General features: G+C 38.7%; 1 protein-coding gene across 2 annotated transcripts in view; it reads right to left on the bottom strand.

Annotated features, from left to right (window-relative positions):
* Positions 1–6: 6 nt before the first annotated feature.
* Positions 7–19,426, bottom strand: part of LOC135210187 (ciliogenesis and planar polarity effector 2-like) — a 47,913-nt gene continuing 28,493 nt past the window's right edge. For both annotated transcript variants that reach the window (XM_064243020.1, XM_064243021.1), the window contains exons 2-7: positions 11,957–12,043; positions 9,986–10,104; positions 9,258–9,404; positions 8,702–8,838; positions 7,587–7,814; positions 7–314 (exon numbers count right to left, since the gene is read on the bottom strand). In XM_064243020.1, the coding sequence (XP_064099090.1) occupies positions 7,616–7,814; positions 8,702–8,838; positions 9,258–9,404; positions 9,986–10,104; positions 11,957–12,041 (687 nt within the window). In that variant the 5' untranslated portion in view covers positions 12,042–12,043 and the 3' untranslated portion in view covers positions 7–314; positions 7,587–7,615. The remainder of the gene's footprint in view (positions 315–7,586; positions 7,815–8,701; positions 8,839–9,257; positions 9,405–9,985; positions 10,105–11,956; positions 12,044–19,426) is intronic.

Raw genomic sequence — 19,426 nt, 5'->3', positions numbered from 1 at the left:
CTATAATACTTTCTCAGGATCATCTTCCCATAATTCAGTAGTGGTGAGGGCAGGTTACCTCAAGGAAATTTCTAAGACTGACCATTTCATCAGTCTTTTCATCCTACAGTATATTTTTCCATCAACTTTTTGGAGCTTCAATGTTATTTTGAGATAGCAATGCCTGCCCTTTTGTACTAATCTACTCTATGCCAAAATCTAACCCAGTTTACAGAAATTAATAATAGAAATCTTTTGCAGATAATATGCAACTAAGACAGAAGCACCAGGTATGAGAGGAGTTTAACTCTACTGATGTGGAGCAAAGTCCAATACTGAAATGATAAGAGAGGAAAAATTAAGTTTGAAAATTTCTCTGAAACAAAAAGTATTTCCTTTATACAAAACCATTACTTAAAATAAACCAATTACTTTTTTATAAATAACCATTACCTAAAATATACCAATTATTTTTCTTTATGCAAAACTATTACCTAAAATACATCAGAGTAAAAAAACCATCCCAGATACTTCACTCACTCACCAAAATAAGGAAAGGAAACAACAAATAAGGAAGATAAGGACCAAGTTGCGGGAGAAAGATGGGTTTTAGAATGGGGTAGACAATTTCTGTTCACTTGGGAATACACTGAATAATGAAGCAGGTGCTGAGATGGCAGTAAAAGAAATAATAGTAGCAGACCAAGGTGGAAGAGCTTCCTAAGACTACATGCTAGTAAATAAAAATATCAACCAACATAATGAGAAAAAATATGTACCATTCATACATAAAGCCTGTATTACCCTACACTGTAGAATCACAGGAAACAGATTAGTACGACTAAAAAATACGAGATAACAGATCTAACTGACAAATGGTTTGGTTATGAGCAGGGGTAGTTGGTCAGGAAAGTGGCAGATATATGAGATCAAGGGCTTTACTGTTTTCGAACACAATTCTGTATACTGAAGGTAGTGAGTGGGTAAAAACCGAATTGTACTTCTTCTGTGCCACATCAATCCTATTCTGGAGCAACAAATTGACTTAACACTAAATGAAGTTACAACTGGTGCTCACATTATGAATGTTTACCTTTAACTAAGGTAGAAGATATGGAGCTAGTTCTCATGCACTAGCCTATTCAATACGTCACAGAGGACCTTGTGTTCCTTCACAAAGACGTTATAAGTTTCTAAAAATCACAACACAAAAGTTAACTTTGCCTCTTCCAGGCTTAACCATCACAAATATATTCTAGGTTTTCTAAAACCACAAAACAAAAAGTTAACTTTGCCTTCAAGCCTAACCATTGGCAAAGGCAGCTAGGTTTTCTAAAATCACAAAACAAAAAGTTAACTTTGCCTTCAACCTTAACCATTGGCAAAGACAGCTAGGTTTTCTAAAACCACAAAACAAAAGGTTGATTTTTGCCTCTTCCAGGCTTAACCTTTGACAACGACATCTGTTTTCCTAAAACCACAAAACCCAAGGTTAACTTTGCCTCTTTCAGGATTAACCTTTGACAAAGATGTTCAAGGTTTCTAAAAGGATGGTAAAGATGTTCTAAGTTTAACCTATCTGATTAAATTTTAATTCCCCCAAGAGGACAGAGAAGTTTCCTCTTCTTCCCCACTAAGGGGTTACATTGGAATTCTTACAGGGCACTGTAAAGCGTAGCTTTAACATCACCTTCAGCTCTAAGGCAGAAAGCTAAAATAGCATTCCCTTTACACCAGCTTAAAGAAGGGTACTGGCAATAAATTTACATATTAACTGCTGCTAGTGCTAAATAAAATGTTTCATAGTAAATTTAGATACAGTTTAGACCTGCATCTAAACTCCAGAGAGGGACTGATATAGAGATAAAAAGCAAGATCTAAAAGTACTTGATGCAATACCGAGGAAAGTATGTATGGAACAATAACTTTGGAAGTCGACAGTGAAAGTCTTATCTCTAAATAGAAAACATTGACGTCTACAAGGTTCCAGGTGCTGAAAATTCCTCTAGAATGGCACCCTCAGCAATACACAGACAACTGCTTCTAACCCCAGGCCACGGAAGTTTCCAATTAAGGACAGATCCTATGATAACTTGAAAATCTTATTATTGGGAGGGGATATTCTAACATCTCCAAGCAGTTAAGGAGATGCCCAAGTTAATGGAAGTGTATAGAATTGTGTAGTAGAATTGATTTCCTCTTAACAGAAGAATGAGACATCTACCGAGAGCATTGGAAATTCTGAAAAGCATTTGACCTGAGGCTACAAGGGCTCTACAAGAAACACTAAGAAATTCTTGAACTTGAAATTGCTCAATAGTATTCAGAGTAGATAGGGGGGACAGGCCTATGAATCTGAATTAGGCAAATTTTAAGGAAACATCCTCTGGTCAAGCCTGAGGGCCATCAAAGAAGTAATAATCATTTGGTTGTTCCTGCTCATCTACATGCTAGTAAGTCTAAATGAGTGCTCCTTAAATCCCACACCAAATGCCGAACTTACAGATGTAAAGGCCCCTATAGGCAGTTTGTTCTTCCTGAATCCCCAGTGCCAAAACACTGTCCTTCCACAGAATGAATGATCAAACCAATATGTTGTTTCATTTAACCCAAAGCAGCAAACTTCCCACAAAGGTTTTGTTTCTGACCAGGAATAAACCTGCTAAGCATCCTTATGTCTTTCCACTTCCCTGACATCTAAAAAGTTTTACAAGGTGTAGTGTTGACCATTCTATATTGCATGAAAGTGTAATGACACTAGTTAAACTCGTGTTCCATGACAAAGGGAGTAGACCAAAACCTGGACTAAGGTTTAAGAACAAAATGGGCAATTCTTGGTTACAGAGTCCCTCCTACAGTCCTGGAGCCAAAGATGGTTCTGGATTACTAACAAATTTAATGAATGTTATTTGTAAGTCATAATTCTTACACTGAAACTGTACATTAATTGAGCATGATTATCTGAAAAAATCCCCAGTGAGGCCATGTTTCCTATTAAGGAAAAGCCCTTAGCATATAGGAAGTTTCCTTCAGGCCTAAAATTCTTCAAGAAGCACTTGCCTACTCATCTTTAACCAACAAGCATGCATAATTAAGTATCATCCCCACATCACTAGATAAGAATGGGGATATAGAGAATTAAAAATATAATGCATAGAAATTGGGCCAGAAAAAGCAACAGGTCCTTGGCCTTTGGAATACTGTTGACAGAGTTGGCCAACTTGAATCACTGATTCATTAGAAGTGTCTTGCTCCTAAAGTCGACACCATCCACCAATAAGCAACAAGTCCCTGACAAAACTTATAGAGGGCTGCACACTAACCCAAACATAGTGCACACAACAGCAATACCTTCTTGTAAAAACATCTTGAAGGAACTTGCATGACTGAGGATGTATTGGTAAGCGGAATAAGTTCTGCATGTGTACCACAAGTCTGACCGTTCTTTGGAAAGGCATTACAACCTTGCAAGAAAACCAAAAAGTATGTGGGCAGACACTTCCTGTTATTGAGTCTCCAAATGTCCAAGAATATCTCCAATTACTTATGGAGCTCGTCCCAAAGAATTACCTTGGACCATCATTCCCTCCATATACAATCTCCTACTAAAGAGAGACTTATGAGAGATTTCTGCTGAAGACAAAGGAAGCTATAAGAGGGAGATTTAACCAGTGGAGGACAACCAAAAAAGAATCACAACTGCCCTTCACCGTCCCCACCATGTAAGATACTGGTCCCAAGTTTCTCCATGCATGTAAGTAATTTGCAACTGTCTATATCCCAGAACCTGAGTCTGCACTTATCCCCGAAAGGTATAAAACAAGACTACCAATAGATAATCCCTTATCGCCTTAACCCGAGCTGCATAATCAGACAGGAAGTGAAAGTGTTCTCACTTCTTCCAAACTGAGTGAGTATAAGCATGAGGACATTACCCTGCAGCATTAGAAATGAGTTACTTGTCTTCCTCGCTAAAACTCTGGCTGGCAACAAACCCTAAAGCTGGCTTCACAAACTCGCTGGGTTGGCGCCTCCACCTCTCTAAGCAGTCGCAGAGACGAGACAACGTAGCAGTAAAAGGTAACAACTCAACAAGCTAGACTGAAACCCCATCAGCATGTGTCTCGAGTTCATTTCCCCACAGGAAAGAGAAAGAAAGTGAACCTCCTACCAAAGATAGTTAAAGGACCAATAAGTGTTTGTACCGCAACAGGCGGTCCTCGGATCTCCACAACTTTATAAGACACAAGACGACAAGCCAAGGCAGACCTAAAGGGAGATTTGTGTGTCCGAGTAAGAGAAAAATTACAAAATGCTCTCTAATAGGAGAAAGCGTTTGTTCTCTTCTCCAATAGTTAGAGGGCACCGAAATACGCTAAGACAAGCAAGACATATTCTCTATGTGGCCTCTTTCCTCAACAAAATGAGGATACAGCACAGCATAATGTTGCAACAAACACCAACCAGTCCGAACAAGTTCCTCCGACTCCATTTCAAACACTTCTTCCACCAGTGGGCGACAGCAGCAGCTAGCTGCCGACAAGAGGTAAACAAAAGAGCTTAAAGGATTGCTCTTTCTCCGCTATCCTTGGCATCAGAAAGCGACACTTGTCAATAAGAGGTGACAGCAGCTGAGTGCTGTATCGCATCCACCACGACTCAATGAAAGGAAGACAGTTTTAGGCGACTCAGGACTCGGCCAAGGGTCCGCACGAGTCAACTACGTCCACATGAATTAACATCCGCACAAGTCGACTGAGGGAAAGAAAATGAGGCGCAAGAACATGGGAAAGCTTGGGAGGCGGTGGGAGAGGAGTTACAAAGACTCTCTCTAATCGTCGGAAGGCAAACATACATACTTGAAAGCATTCCTATATGAAACTTTGTTAGAAAGCTCTGAAGCTAGAATAATATCTAACTTGGAGAGAACCTTAGATACTACAGACAGTGTAGACTTGAAAGTAAAACATTAATCAAGGCATTAGTAAGAGATTTGTCGATAGCCGAAGAGAAATCAGGCAAAGAATGAACACAAGCATTACGAAGAAAGAGTAATATGCTAGCTGACGAGAATTTAGAATAACCAAAACGAGAGCGATAAACAGTCAACTCAGTCAACATATCTAAATGTGTAAAACTCGCTACAGATACATTATCATCTCAATAAAATTGTCTATACCTGTATTATATACTAAACCTATGTATGCGACAGTAGAATGCGCCTACGGAGCAAGGATTAATGCTTACTGAAACAGCCCTTATGCGAACGCTTAAGCAGTCCTTATGCGAACGCTTTAATGATCCTTATGCTAACTCTTTAATGGTCCTTAGGCGAACGCTTTAATGGTCCTTTGGCGAATGCTTTAGTGGTCCTTAGGCTAACGCTTTAATGGTCCTTTGGCAAACGCTTTAATGGTCCTTTGCCGAATGCTTTAAACGAGATTCAGACTATGAAAAGGGCGAAGTAGGTATTGGAGGGCACAGAACCCCATCGTCCCAAGAACCGACCCGGTTCCCTGCCAGTGGACATTACCAACTGTCGCACGGCAGTCCTAGGCTTGGGCTATGTACAGACAAGGGCACCAACACCTTACTTCTAATGGGGAATGCGAAAAAGAGCGCACACTATGGAGGGATTCAGAACGTTCCTGTCACTAACTCAGTTCAACTTGTACGTATTAGAACTAAAAATAGGTTTACGTAATGTTATGTTCTAACTTCTCATTACGCTTTTCCTGAACCGAATGGGGAGCAGAAGGCGGAGCTCCAAAGGAAGTCAATATTAGCGCTACCAAAATGCCTAGTCTGAGTAGGGATAGCGGCAGATAAAGGGACACTAAGTAGGATAGAACTGACAGGTTTAAGTTCTGACCTAACTACAGTGGTCCTCCCATATACACAGGGGATGCATACCAGAACCCCCAATGAATAGTTAGAATCCGTGAATAGTTGGAATCCCTATAAAAACGCGGAAAACAGCCTACAGGCGGTCCCCGGGTTACGAAGGGGGTTCCGTTCTTGAGACGCGCCGTGAGCCGAAAATCGTCGTAAGCCGGAACATCGTCAAAAATCCTAAGAAAACCTTACTTTTAATGCTTTTGGGTGCATTGAAAACTATGTAAACTGCATTCTTATGGCATTTTTCATCAAAAAAAACCATCAAATATTGATTATTTTGCATTTTTGGTGTCATATTTCATCTCCCAGATGAACGTTGTAAGGCGTCGTAACCCTGGAAATAACGTCTATTGACAAGCGTCGTAACCTCGGAACGTTGTAAGCCGACACCGTCGTAACCCGGGGACTGCCTGTATTTTGTCAGTTAAAACTCAAGAAAACCCCACTAAACACTTTTATACTTGGTTTTTTAATATAATTTTATCACAAAACATGCATTTTATGATGAAATAGATTAAAAAAAACAGGAATTTCAGGATATTTCTCATAGAAAAATACCGTGAATAGGCGAATTTTCCAAGAATAATGCGGGGAAATGTTCTCGAGAGAAATCCACGAATCCGGATAACACGAATACAGGGGGTCCACTGTAATTGCTTTCGCAATCTCTTAGTTTCCTATCTTTCCTATATCTAACATATTCAGGCATAAAGTCCCAAAACAATTCCCAACATTCTTCACATCTATTAGTTCTAAGATCACACTCTGTACCCTTGCAAGTACAAACTGAATGTTGATCAACTTCCAATTTCAACATCCTGGTTACACCAAAATCATTCCTACATAGCCTGATGTTATTGGTTTTGCTTCTGGAGGAAGATATCCTAGGAAAATCAAATTACAATACCATAAACAGGTGTAAAACAGCCAAACTTCATAGAATCCCAACAATTGCCTAACCGCAATGGCAGCAATGAGAATTCTGCCAAGAGCTAAAACATTCGAAACACACCTGGTGGAGAACAAGTAAATAGACAATCATCCGGGCAGCCATTCGATTTTTTGTTTGAATGCCAACTAGCCTAATCGGCGGGGAGATATAGCTAACTTTAACAGTAAGTAAGATTCATCTCAAATAATAATGTTTAAAGATGTAATAATTTCAAGTGGCAAATGTTAGTAAAGTTAGTCCCCATGCAACTTTATATTTGAATTTTCAGAAATAACTGACATCTCAAGCACAACTTTCATTTCTCTCATAAATACTTATACATCATTTTGCTTGTAACAATATGATCTGAATAAGGGTTAGTAATTGGCTTTCAAGCCCTTGGTTTAACAACTGTGTTATTATGCTATGGCAGTTGTTTTCCCTTATTCAATGCAGCTGTTTCTGGAACTGAGAGCACTTTCATCTTTTCTTTTAAATGTTTCTATAGGTCATTGCAATTTCTATCCATAAAATACAAATCTACAGTAAATAATGCCTTTCCATAGAAGCCAACTGACATATTAGTATTACTATGTGCAATTATTATTTCCTGGAATACAAAGTCAATATGAAATGTAACTACGTCTAAAACTGCCTTTACAATACAATGAAAGTCTGATTCAAAGGAAAAGAGTAAGGCTCTCCCAATGTTTATAAATCTGATAAATTGACATATTCTTTACACCATTCAGTAACACAGTCTGCTACACTTACTTACCTATACTTGCAAAAACCCATTTATAAAGTCTATGGCTTAATGGAGAGTAATTCTTGATCCCGTTGCCAAAGACGTTTGCAGAGAAAATTTAAAATGGGGGCTATGCTTGATAGTTCATCCGTGTGATCGTCCGGACTGGCAACCATCTTCAAGACTGGTATACCATGAGTTGCCTCAAATGATTCTAGCTCCATCTCTGTAACTTCCCTATTTGCAAACTGCTCGCACCTTTCAGAAAAAGAAATCAACACTTAAAAGGCTGTACCTAATCAAAATACTAAAGAATGACTTTTCTACAGTTATGAAATATTTAAAGATACCTTTTCCTGCCAAACAAATCCTTGATCTTATTTACAATATGAAACAAATAAAGCCTAAAAGATCAATTCAAAAGCGGCCTGACAAATCAGTGGGTGACCTGAATTTCTTTCCTGCTGAAATCATTCATAGGCTTAGATGACCTTGACTCTTTGTTGGCAACCACTAACCATTTTTTTTAGGTCATACTAAACTCTACTCACTAAAAGTCATCTTTTCAAACCACTTTTACATCATTGTTTCATATATTCTGCCTCTATCATTCATAGGAAAAAAAAGTTATGCCTAATAAACTAGTTACCACATTAGTGGAGTGCCCCTTAGGTTCCCAATGGATATATGCATCTGCTGATTAATTTACAGATCCAGTTAAAAAGGGTCTCCAGACTTTTTGGAACCTTTCAAAATCAGTGTGTTTTACACACTCTTTAAAATTTATTTACATTATTTCATGAATACTTTACAATATGCATTTATACAATAAAAGTTTTATATGAACATTTTAGATCATTACTGTTTAGAGTGAATGTTTTAGTAACTTGCTAGCATTGAGCTTTTTATTTTCATGTCTGTGACCAAAACAATTTCTATTAACTGATTTCAGTTTATATCATTACCACACTGTAAAATACAAGTGTAGTGTTTAAATCTGAGTGATATTCCATTGTTTTCATAACAAACCATCAATCATACTAAGAAATAAATTCCGAGTCTTGACTCTATTAGATAAAAATAAAAAATGAATTTTTCATGACACTCAATTTACATAAAATGTCCTCTGACAGAACAATTCTTACCTTGTGGCTATTCCAATAACCGCAGCTCGGTCAGTGGGCTGAGATGCCGTTGCTAGCACGTGAGGCAGGTCTACCCAGCCTTCTCTGTCAGTCAGAGAAAAGCACAACAGAACTGCATCCACACCTTCTCTACAAGCCTGAAAAAATTATGCCAATGTAGAAAAGTAGCTCTTGTTACTGAATGGCAAACAGGAATTAGTATAAGAGATCATCTTTAATTTGTATGAACTCACTTTTTAATTTTAAGACATTTATTTCAACCTTTGTGTGGAAGTTAATGAGGTATTACATAAAGGTCTACAATTAATCATGGTTTTCATAAAAAGTATTTCAAAGTAATTTAAAATTTCTTTTTAAATTTTTTTCCAGAAAATTGCAAATTGGAGAAAGAATATTATGAAATGGGAAAACATAACTGACTACATCAAACAAATCCAGTTGACCTAGTGTTTACACATTTGTAATGAAAGCTTCCAAAAGGCCTAATTAACAATACATATACATGGTCACAAAATCAAAAGCCAAATCACCGCTCACAGCAATTTCAGTCACTTACCGGCAACACATGATTGTAGCGTTTTACGCTTGCCTCACCAGCATCCCAAATCTCCAGACGAAAGAGAATGAGCCTGTTGCCAATTTTCATAGGCCAGAATACATGACAACATTGTATTCCAACTGTCTCAATGTGGTGTGAAGGTACCTACATGAAAAATTATGTAACTTTTACAATACTGATTGATTCATATAACCACTTGTGTGATAAATCTCTAAAGTAGAACCAATCATTTGTTTACAGAATTTACCATTAAATATGACCTTACAATCACAAATATGCAATTTAGTTCCTTCTAGAATTGGCTGAATGGCAAGGATAAGCCAAATCTAGTTCAGTTTATTGATATTCTAATATCAGTTTAATAACTCATTTGTAAATTTAAATATATAACAAAACTAATCTGGACTTGGGATTAATTGAGTTTTTGTGTTAAGGCTAATGAATTAATGAGACAGATGACCAAGATAGTTCATCACTACAGTGATAGTAACTTGATATATTTTGAAAAAATTTATTTGAGACACTATAAGAATAGTATTGAGATATATTGATGATATCGATATATTTCAGTAATTCTTTTCACTAATGTTACTATTACTTTAAATATGGAAAAAGCACAGCACAAATGTGTAAATAAATAGTACAGATATTTATAAATGTCGTTCATTTTGTGCTCATTAAACAAACTCATTTGTGACAAAAACTGGAAACCAATACAGACTTACTTCTTGGCCTGAGAGTCGATTCATTGTCCACGTTTTCCCTGACGATACTTTTCCATACATAAAAAGCTTGTAAGTGACATTTGGAGCTGACGGAGGTAAATTTGGTTTTTCAAGCAGTCCTGTGAACAGATAAGTAACAAAATTTTAAATGAAAGCTGTTAATATTACGTAATACACTATAACATAAGTGTGATTAATGCACCACAGAACCAAACACACATTATAGAACAAATTACTTTAAAGTTATAACTTAAAAGTATGTACCGTACAATTATAAAACTACTTAAAATATGGCATAACAAATCTGTTGCAAAAACCATCTTATGTAACAAAAGAGCAATTTCTCAATGCAGTGGCATATTGCTATACATCCAGGGTAACATGTCACACATGAACTCTCATTTTATATGAACCTACCAAGTCCCACCACTTGCCAAGAATCATTTATTATAGTGCGTTTAGTTTTCTAAGATCGCTTTGGTGGGGTCAGGTAGAAAAGGCAGAGTTGTCATATCTATGGGTAAGTAAGTCCCATTAAATGCCTATCGCAGATATAATCCTTCTTAGGAGGATCAGCTTTAGACCTTAGGAGTCGAGGGAAAGGGTTTGCTTCCAACCTGTTATCTTTTTATTTTTATTTTTATTTTCATTCCCAATTCTATTTAGCTACTCCTTTCTCTTTCTATAATTATAGATGCGCTGAGTGGCCCGTTGGCCCCGGTGTTTGGACTTGAGACATAAATTCATAAGTCAATCAATCTATTATGCACTTAGAAAAGACACCTACTCATTCCTTCTTTGCATAACATTTTCATCAAAATCATCCAAGTCAGTCACAGGGCTCACTTTCTCTTTTCTTTTATGAGACACTGGAGATTCCACTATATTTCCCGCCTCTCTTGCTTCCTTGTTAAGTCTACGAAGTCATTTCTGACACTTTTGTTGCATCAGATATTCTCTGGCTAACCTTCAAAACATCAGTTACAGGACCGTCATGATGTTTTTATAAAAAAAAAAGTATTTCAGGAAATTATAGACTATTTCCTTGGCCTCAGGTGGTGGGTGAAGACGTTTACAGGAGTCACTTGGGCTGGGCTGTCCATACGTTTCACAGTGGGTGATCGAGTGCGAGTATCCTTTAATGATATTGACCATGACCTTTTAAATCCTCTTAAAATTCATAGGTCCCCTAAACTCAGATCTGGCATCGCCGGGGAAAAAATATGCCATATCTTCATTTTCATTAATGAAACTGAGGTTTTAACTATACGAAATAAGATATATTCCAAATATCTGATGTAAACAAAGAACCACATTTCAAGAAATGAAAACTATTTCAATAGACTCCATGAAGCTAATATGATTACCATAACATGAAAATTGGCAACGTATGATATCTGTACAAGCCACACCACAGCGATCTTAGAAAAGTAAACGCACTAAATAATATTCTGGTATTAGCAAATAGGGTTGGTTACACTCAGCCCATCACATTTGAGGCATGAATAGTAGCAAAAAGTGTGCACTACAAATACACTACAACCTCACAGTAGGATGAATCCAGGACTCTCCAGTGAAAAGTAAGGGGTCTACCAACTGACCCACACTGGCCACACAAGAAGTTGGAATCTTATGTACTTACACAGAACATAAGGATTTAGCTGGCAAGCTACAAACCTGTTTTCAGTCTCAACAACTGACCCAACATGCACTTCAAAGATATCCTATATACATATGACGAAGGCCTGTATGCTTTGTAGGAGCAATCTAACATTACTGATGCCAAGAGTGATGACAGAAGTTGCGACGCCAGTTTTCATGACCTTAATTAAATCAATCAATTAAATTTAATGATGGTAGTTGTTGGAAAGTGAATGGACATTATGGCTTTATAATAAAGGAGAATAATCACCTACAATTCCTTAATTCTTAAAATAAGCTATGAACATTAAATGAAAAAGGTAAACTCACCGAAAAACTTTCTTTTATTGGTTCCAGGAATGAGAAGCTTCTGTTGATAACCTTTACTCTCACCAATGGCCCATTCCGGCGCCATGTCTGTAAATACAATACATTATCAAAGGCAGTTCTTTTTACTCAAATTCTGCGTAATATACCCAGAGAACTGATGTACACTTATGACTGGCTGAGCTAAACATCAATAGCTATCCTATAATGCACATTTTTGACTGATGATTTTGTGATTAATACATTTTACATCTTTCTGACTGATACAATGCACTTCTTATTCATTACAGTTCCATAAATTTTTAGATACAGAGGGAAAATGAAAATGCAAAAATAATGGTTTGCACAAACAGAAATTGTTAAAAATGCCATAAAGAAATAATAACATATTGGAAAAATACAGTAAATGGTTCCTGTACTTTAATAAGAATGAAAGTATCAAAGTATTCGGAGCACAGCACCCTGAAAGACGTCTCAAGAATTAGGCGAGGTAAAGCTTTCCCGGCCAGGTTGGAGCACATCACCGCAGGCTAGGGTTATGTTAGGATGTATCCTTCTTGATAGATATTTTAAGCCTTCATGGACGGGCTAAATATATATTAGGCACACCCCCAAACTGGGGTTGACCAATTTAAGAAAAATCACATCAATGGAAAGATGAAAATAAAATGCACACAGTGTAAGTAAAAAAATGTTAAAACTTTTTCTGTACCGTCTACAGGATGTTGAAAGTGACTATTTACATCCCTGTGTGGGGCCTCTTTTACACGAAACTAGTAAAAATATGCTAATTTTACAATGTTATACATGTTTTTCTAATAATTTCTTTTATTTTGTAAAATTATAATTTCAGCTCACACAATATCATTATGTACAGATAAGACCTCAAATCAGAAACATTCTGAGTACAGGCAGTCCCCGGCTTACGACGGGTTCAGCTTACAGCATTCCAAAGTTACAACGCTTTTCAATTATATTCATCATAAATTATTTCCAGGGTTACGACACATGTTCCAGGGTTACAGCGCTTACAATGCTGGTCTGCAGAAGAAATATGACTCCAAAAATGCAAAATAATCAATATTTGAAGGTTTTTTTCATGAAAAATGTAATAAGAATGCAGTTTATATAGTTTTTAATACACCCAAAGCATTATAAGTAAGGTTTTCTTAGAATTTTTGAGATTTACTGAGATGGGGAGATTCATTAATTTTTTGTGAGGTATACATGTTTTTTCTAATATTTCTTTGCACTTTTCTTTGCAAAATCAAAATTATAGCTGACATACTATTGCCATACGTCATTTCTGGACCATTGCAGTGAAATGAACATCTTTCCCCCTAAATACTTCCAAATAGCATTAAGGGTTAAGAGTTCGTAAGCTGGCCGCACCTGCGAGAATAGCCTACCATATGCAACACTCCTCCACTTTTACCAGAATCTGTTCCCAGCTTGTAATTTCATGGATAGGCTACCTTACATGACCTGCAGTGAAGGAGGGGAACCTCTTACCCCTAGCCTAAACTTGCCATGCATTAAACATTAAGCCAAACAGATAATAATAACATGAAGTTTACCACAGGCCTTGCCATCAGATTCCTCATTTCTAAAGTCTTGATGGTTGCCTTGATTAGGCTACAGCAACGGGCATTATACCTATGTAGCCTAACCATAATTAAAAACCTAGATTTTTACCACATTATTTGCAGGTGTTTTGGGTAATAGGGTAAAACATCGCTGTGCGGCCATTTGATCGGAAAAATTAGCCACTTTTTCACTCGATATTTAATTGGTGAAACAACAATGCAGTTCAAAATTTAAGCACACCGTACAAAAGATTGAAGTTTCGTCAACAAAATGAGATACTGTATATGAAACTACCATAGTATAAGCATGTGAAGTTTTCATAAAATTTGTGTTCAAGGCAGATTTTTTAATCCAATATGGCGTGATATGGTTATGAGTGCCAGTCAGTTTTACAGTGGAGGACAAGTCCTTCCCAGCCTTCCAAGCACTCATATGAACAATATTTGCATATATATGTAACATTTATTGATATTACACCAGATTTTAGCTGTAATCAGCACAATAAAACAACAATTTGTTGCCTATATTAGTGAAAGTATGAGACGTCTTTTTCCAGGGGCCATGTTTTGAACCGAAATGCATTTTTACCTCGTAATCAGTGGTTTTATCCTCACTGTCATCACAACTGAAACTCCACAGTGCTTATTAAATTGTAATTATAAACATTTCATTCTTAATTCACTCCAAATTTCATTTAAAATTGGAATAATTTTTCAGCCTTGTACGTCTGGCAGCCAGAATCCACAAGTCAAGCAAACAACGGTTTAGTGAATTGTTTATGACAAAAAAAATTTGTACTTTTGTGCTTGCATTTTTCATTTATAGGCAGTCTCCGGGTTACGATGGATTTGGCTTACAACATTCCGAAGTTAAGGTGCTTTTCAATTATATTCATCAGAAATTATTTCCAGGGTTACAGCGCCTACAACACTGATCTGGCAGAAGAAATATGACACCAAAAATGCAAAATAATCAATATTTGAAGTTTTTTTTATGAAAATTGCAATAAGAATGCAGTTTACATAGTTTTGAATGTACCCAAAGTATTAAAAGTAAGGTTTTCTTAGGATTTTTGACAATGTTCTGGCTTATGACGCATCTCAAGAACAGAACCCCGTCGTAACCCGGGGACTGCCTGTATTTAAGTCTTTTTTTTTATTTTGTTTGATAATTGTATAGCTGAAATAATTTATTTTTTATTTCTAATAATTGTTCAGCAGAAACAAATGTAACCTTTAATGCGTGTTAGTAATTGCAAGTCATCATTGCCAATTCAATAGAACTTGAAACATACGCCGATGCCTTTACAAACTGTTTCCATGAATTCTCAATGTCATAGTAAGGGATTTTGACGTAAGGAAAAATCTATTTCTGGGCGATTGGCTCGTGTCGCCAGCGAAATATCCTTTAATCTATTATTTCTAGGGTAAATGTACTAACACATACCAGAGAATAAATAAATAAAGAAAAAGGTCAGTATAACTGACTCGCTCACCCTCTCCAAGAGGGTGTCGGTATGAACACTATGGCGAGTGAGACCACTACCACGAGCCAAATGCCAATAGAATTCTCCCACTACAAAATTCCTCCAAGAGGAGAGCCGACCCACAGAGTGGGCAGCAACTACTACTACTACTCCATCCCCATGCTGCGACTGCTGCGCCTCTAGTGGCCATCCTGAAGTTAGCAGACAATCTTGAGCGAAGGGATGGGTAGGGGGGGGGGTATTTCGCTGGCGACACGAGCCAATCGCCCAGAAATAGATTTTTCCTTACGTCAAAATCCCTTTTCTGGGCTCAGCTCGTGTCGCTGCGCGAAATCGTACCAGAGAAACAGCACAAGATTGTAAACAAAGTAAATAAAATATAATAAAAACAAAAAAAAATAGGTCTCAAATAAGGATACATATAACAACCAATGATACAAAAATAGAAATATTGCTTAAATTACACTTAATGCTAATAATATTTCTTAACTAAAGGTAATTTACATATATACAGGGTAATAAGCCATATATGTACAAAAATGGTATCTGTGTAAAGCTATGTATCAGAAATCCAGAGCAATTAGCATAATAAGTTGAACAAAACAAACTCAACAATAAAAATATATAAAGGAATGTATATAACTTAATAAATATTTGATCAATGATAAAATAAAATCTTAGGAATGTATATGACTTAATATACAAAACCCGTAACCATTGCAAAATAAGATGTATCCCCTAGCATAAAAAATATAGGGATAACATCTATGAGATCAGTAATGGTAATCAGATGTGAGTGTCCCTAACCAGACAAAAGGGGCACTATACAATCATAAAGCAGCTAAGACACAAGGTAAATGTTAATGAACAAGGCAGGAATAGACGAACTGTTGGGTGAGGCAGGTAGAAAGGAGGACTGGTTCTTCTACTAAAGATTAGGTGGAGTCAGGGGAAACTATGTTACCCGCTGCTACTGCTGAAATTTCAGAGCTTCCAAGGACTTTAAGTAATGACGTTTGAACACTGTTGGCGATTTCCATCCAGTATACTTTTTCAACTCATCGAAGTTCATATGTTGGAAATAGTTAATTGAGGTGGCTACTGCCCTGACATCATGTGCTTTTGGGAAAGAGTCAGGATTGGCTTGTTTAATGAAGTACAGGATTTGTTGCCTGATGCCTTTAGTTGGATAAAAGTACCAACCTTTTTCCCTCCTAAAGAAAAGGGGCCCCCGATGAGGAATGAGGACGGGTCCTGGATAGACAAAGGCTACGTAAGGTTGAAACCGGACAAAGGGAAACATCTGTGGAAGGGGTAGTACCTTCCAAGGTTCCCACCTCATCAAAGGATCTTCATTCTTTGCTAAAAAGCTACGTTCCGGAGAAAGTAGCACTTCCCCCGTGGGAAGGAATTGAATATGATCCGGATCTCTGGATAAAGCCGACAGTTCTGAAATCCTAGCTCCTGAGGCCAAGCTTAATAAAAATAGAGTTTTTCTTAAGAGCATTATAAACGAGCATGTGTCATTATTGGTTTCTGAAGCCAGCTTTAGAACATCGTTTAAGAACCATGACTGACGTAGGCCTTACAGAAGGTCAAAGTCTAGCACACGCCTTGGGAATAGACGAGAAGTAGGAATCTGTCAAGTCTATGTTGAAACCAAATTGAAAAATCTTTTTCAAGCTGACTTGTTTGTCGTAATTGTGCTAGCTGCTAAGCCTTTTTCAAATAAGGATCTGAAAAGGATATAGCTGAATTGATTGTCATGATCCTAATATCCGATTCTCTCAGGAAGGTTGTTAACTTTTTGACAGCAGCATCATACTGTCTCAAAGTTGAATCCCTTTTATCGGATTCCAAAAAGAGAATATTTTGCGGGTCAATATTCGCATCCCTTTTTGCTGCAAACTTCATGAAATCCATAAAGTTAGGGTTTTGAGAATCCCTGAGGAAGCGAACACAGTCTTCGTTTGTACTGGACTGGGAGAGCCTGGGATTGGGAATCCGAAGAGGGCGGCGAAAGACCCAGTTCCAGAATTAGAGGGTACCAATTGCTCTTCGGCCAGTCTGGGGCTACTACAGCCACTTGACCCTTGAATGTCCTGAGTTTGTCTAAGACCTTCATAAGGAGATTCACTGGAGGAAAGACATAAATCTTCTCCCAGTTGTTCCAGTCTAGAGCCAGGGCGTCCGTGGCATAGGCCAGAGGGTCCAGGTTGGGGGCCACATAACATGGGAGTTTGTGGTTCGCTTGAGATGCGAAGAGATCCACCTGTAGACCTGGAACTCTCTGAAGAATCCATTGGAACGAACTGTTGTCCAGTGACCATTCCGACTCTAGAGGTACTGATCGGGATAGAGCATCTGCTATGACGTTCCTCACTCCAGCTATATGAGTGGAGGAGAGATGCCAACTGAACTTGTCCGCCAGGGAGAAGATGGCTACCATGACATGATTTAGATGACGTGATTTGGAGCCTCCTCTGTTTATGCAATGTACTACCACTGCGCTGTCCAAGGACTAGCTTTACGTGGGAGCACTTTGGCGGACGTAACCTTTTAGAGTCAAGAACACTGCCATTGCTTCCAGTACGTTTATATGGAACTGACGGAACTGAGGTGACCACGTTCCTTGAACTTTCTTGAACTGGGAATATCCTCCCCAACCGCTTAATGAAGCGTCCGTGTGGATGGTGATCCCTGGTGGAGGAAACTGAAGGGGCACTGACACCGACAAGTTCTTGACTTTCGCCCACGGCCGGAGTCGATTCTTTAGAATCAGAGGGACCTGAGGATAATTTGTCCCTGGGGACCTGACATTTGCTCGAGATCGCCAGATCCTGGTTAGATCTTTCAGTTTGGCTTTCATTAAGATGTTCGTTACTGAAGCAAACTGGAGAGAGCCGAGGATTCTTTCCTGAGCTCTCCTCGATGCTAGTTTGTGACTTAGAAATTGCTTGACTGACTTCGCTATTTCTTTTCCTTTTGTGGATGGAATCGACAGAGTGTGTGAGGATAGATTCCATTGAATGCCTAGCCACTGAAAGTTTGACTCTGGGGTGAGTCTGGACTTGGATCTGTTTTATCTTGAATCCTAGATATTCTAGGAATTGGATCACTTTCAGTGTGCTCTTTTGCATTCCTCGACTGTTGAAGCCCAGATCAACCAATCGTCGAGATACGCTACTACCATAACCCCTTGCGATCTTAGTTGTTGAACTACTACTTCTGCCAGCTTCGTAAACACCCTGGGGTGCTACGTTGAGCCCGAAAGGAACTACCTTGAAGGAGAATGTCTGGTCTCCTATCTTGAAGCCCAGATACGGACGGAAGTGTCTTGCAATAGGGATATGATAGTAAGCGCGGTAAGATCGATAGAGGTGGTGACGGCCGCCCCACGGGGAAGTTAAGGTCCGCACCTGTGAGATCGTGAGCATCTTGAACTTGTCGCAGCGAATGGCTAAGTTTAAGCGGGACAAGTCTAAGATTACCCTTCTTTTTTGTGAGCCTTTCTTTGGCACGCTGAACAAGCGTCCTTGAAATTTTAACCTTTTGACTCTCGCTATAGCTCCTTTCTGAAGGAGATCCTCCGCATACTCCGTCAATTCCTTGGAAGGAAGTTGGCGGAAAGGTCTGGATGGGGGTGGGTTCTCTAACCAGCTCCAACCCAGGCCTTTTGACACAATGCTCTGAGACCCACCTTTGCTGAAGTTCCACCGGTGGCGAAAGTGAAACAAGCCTCCCTCCGACCTGAAGTTCCTCATTGGTTCTGGTAGCCTCCTCGGCCTCCCCTGAAATGTTTTCCCCTATTAAAGGGACCTCCCGATCCTCTCCCACGAAAGGATCGCTTACCTCTGCCTCCCTTACCCGAGCGGTCATACTTCTGTGAAGCTTGACCCTCGAAGACCTGGTTGTAGCTGAGAGAGGGCGTAAGAGGTGGAGGGCTGAGGCTGAGGGGAGATAACATAAATAGGCTGCGACTGAGCCTTTGAGGTGGAAGGTTGGGCTGTTTGCAATAAGGGAACAGCCGGGACTTGCTGAGAAAAGCGTGGCTGCTTCTTCTGGTAGGGCTGGAAACGTCTAGGTTTCCTTTGAGCCTTACCCTTACCGGCTTGATCCTGTCGTCTCTTGGCCGTAAGACCCCAACGGTCTTTAAGGCTCTGGTTCAGTCTCGTAGCCTCTGACTGAACCTCCTTCACCATCGCTTCTGGGAAGAGGTCTGCTCCCCAGATGCTTGACGTAAGCAACTTATTCGGCTCGTGTCGAAATATTGCTTCTTGTAGGACATGTTTCCTACAATTCGTCCTGGCAGTGGCGAACTCAAACATATCCGACTGCACCGTTTGAGTCAAAGATTTGGTAAGAAGCTTGAAGAGTGGCTCTGACCCATAGGCAATGGT

Source organism: Macrobrachium nipponense, chromosome 39 (assembly GCF_015104395.2).
Source record: "Macrobrachium nipponense isolate FS-2020 chromosome 39, ASM1510439v2, whole genome shotgun sequence".
Classification (NCBI taxonomy): domain Eukaryota; kingdom Metazoa; phylum Arthropoda; class Malacostraca; order Decapoda; family Palaemonidae; genus Macrobrachium; species Macrobrachium nipponense.
Note: the sequence above shows the minus strand (reverse complement) of the source record. Positions and strands in the feature narration are given on the sequence as shown.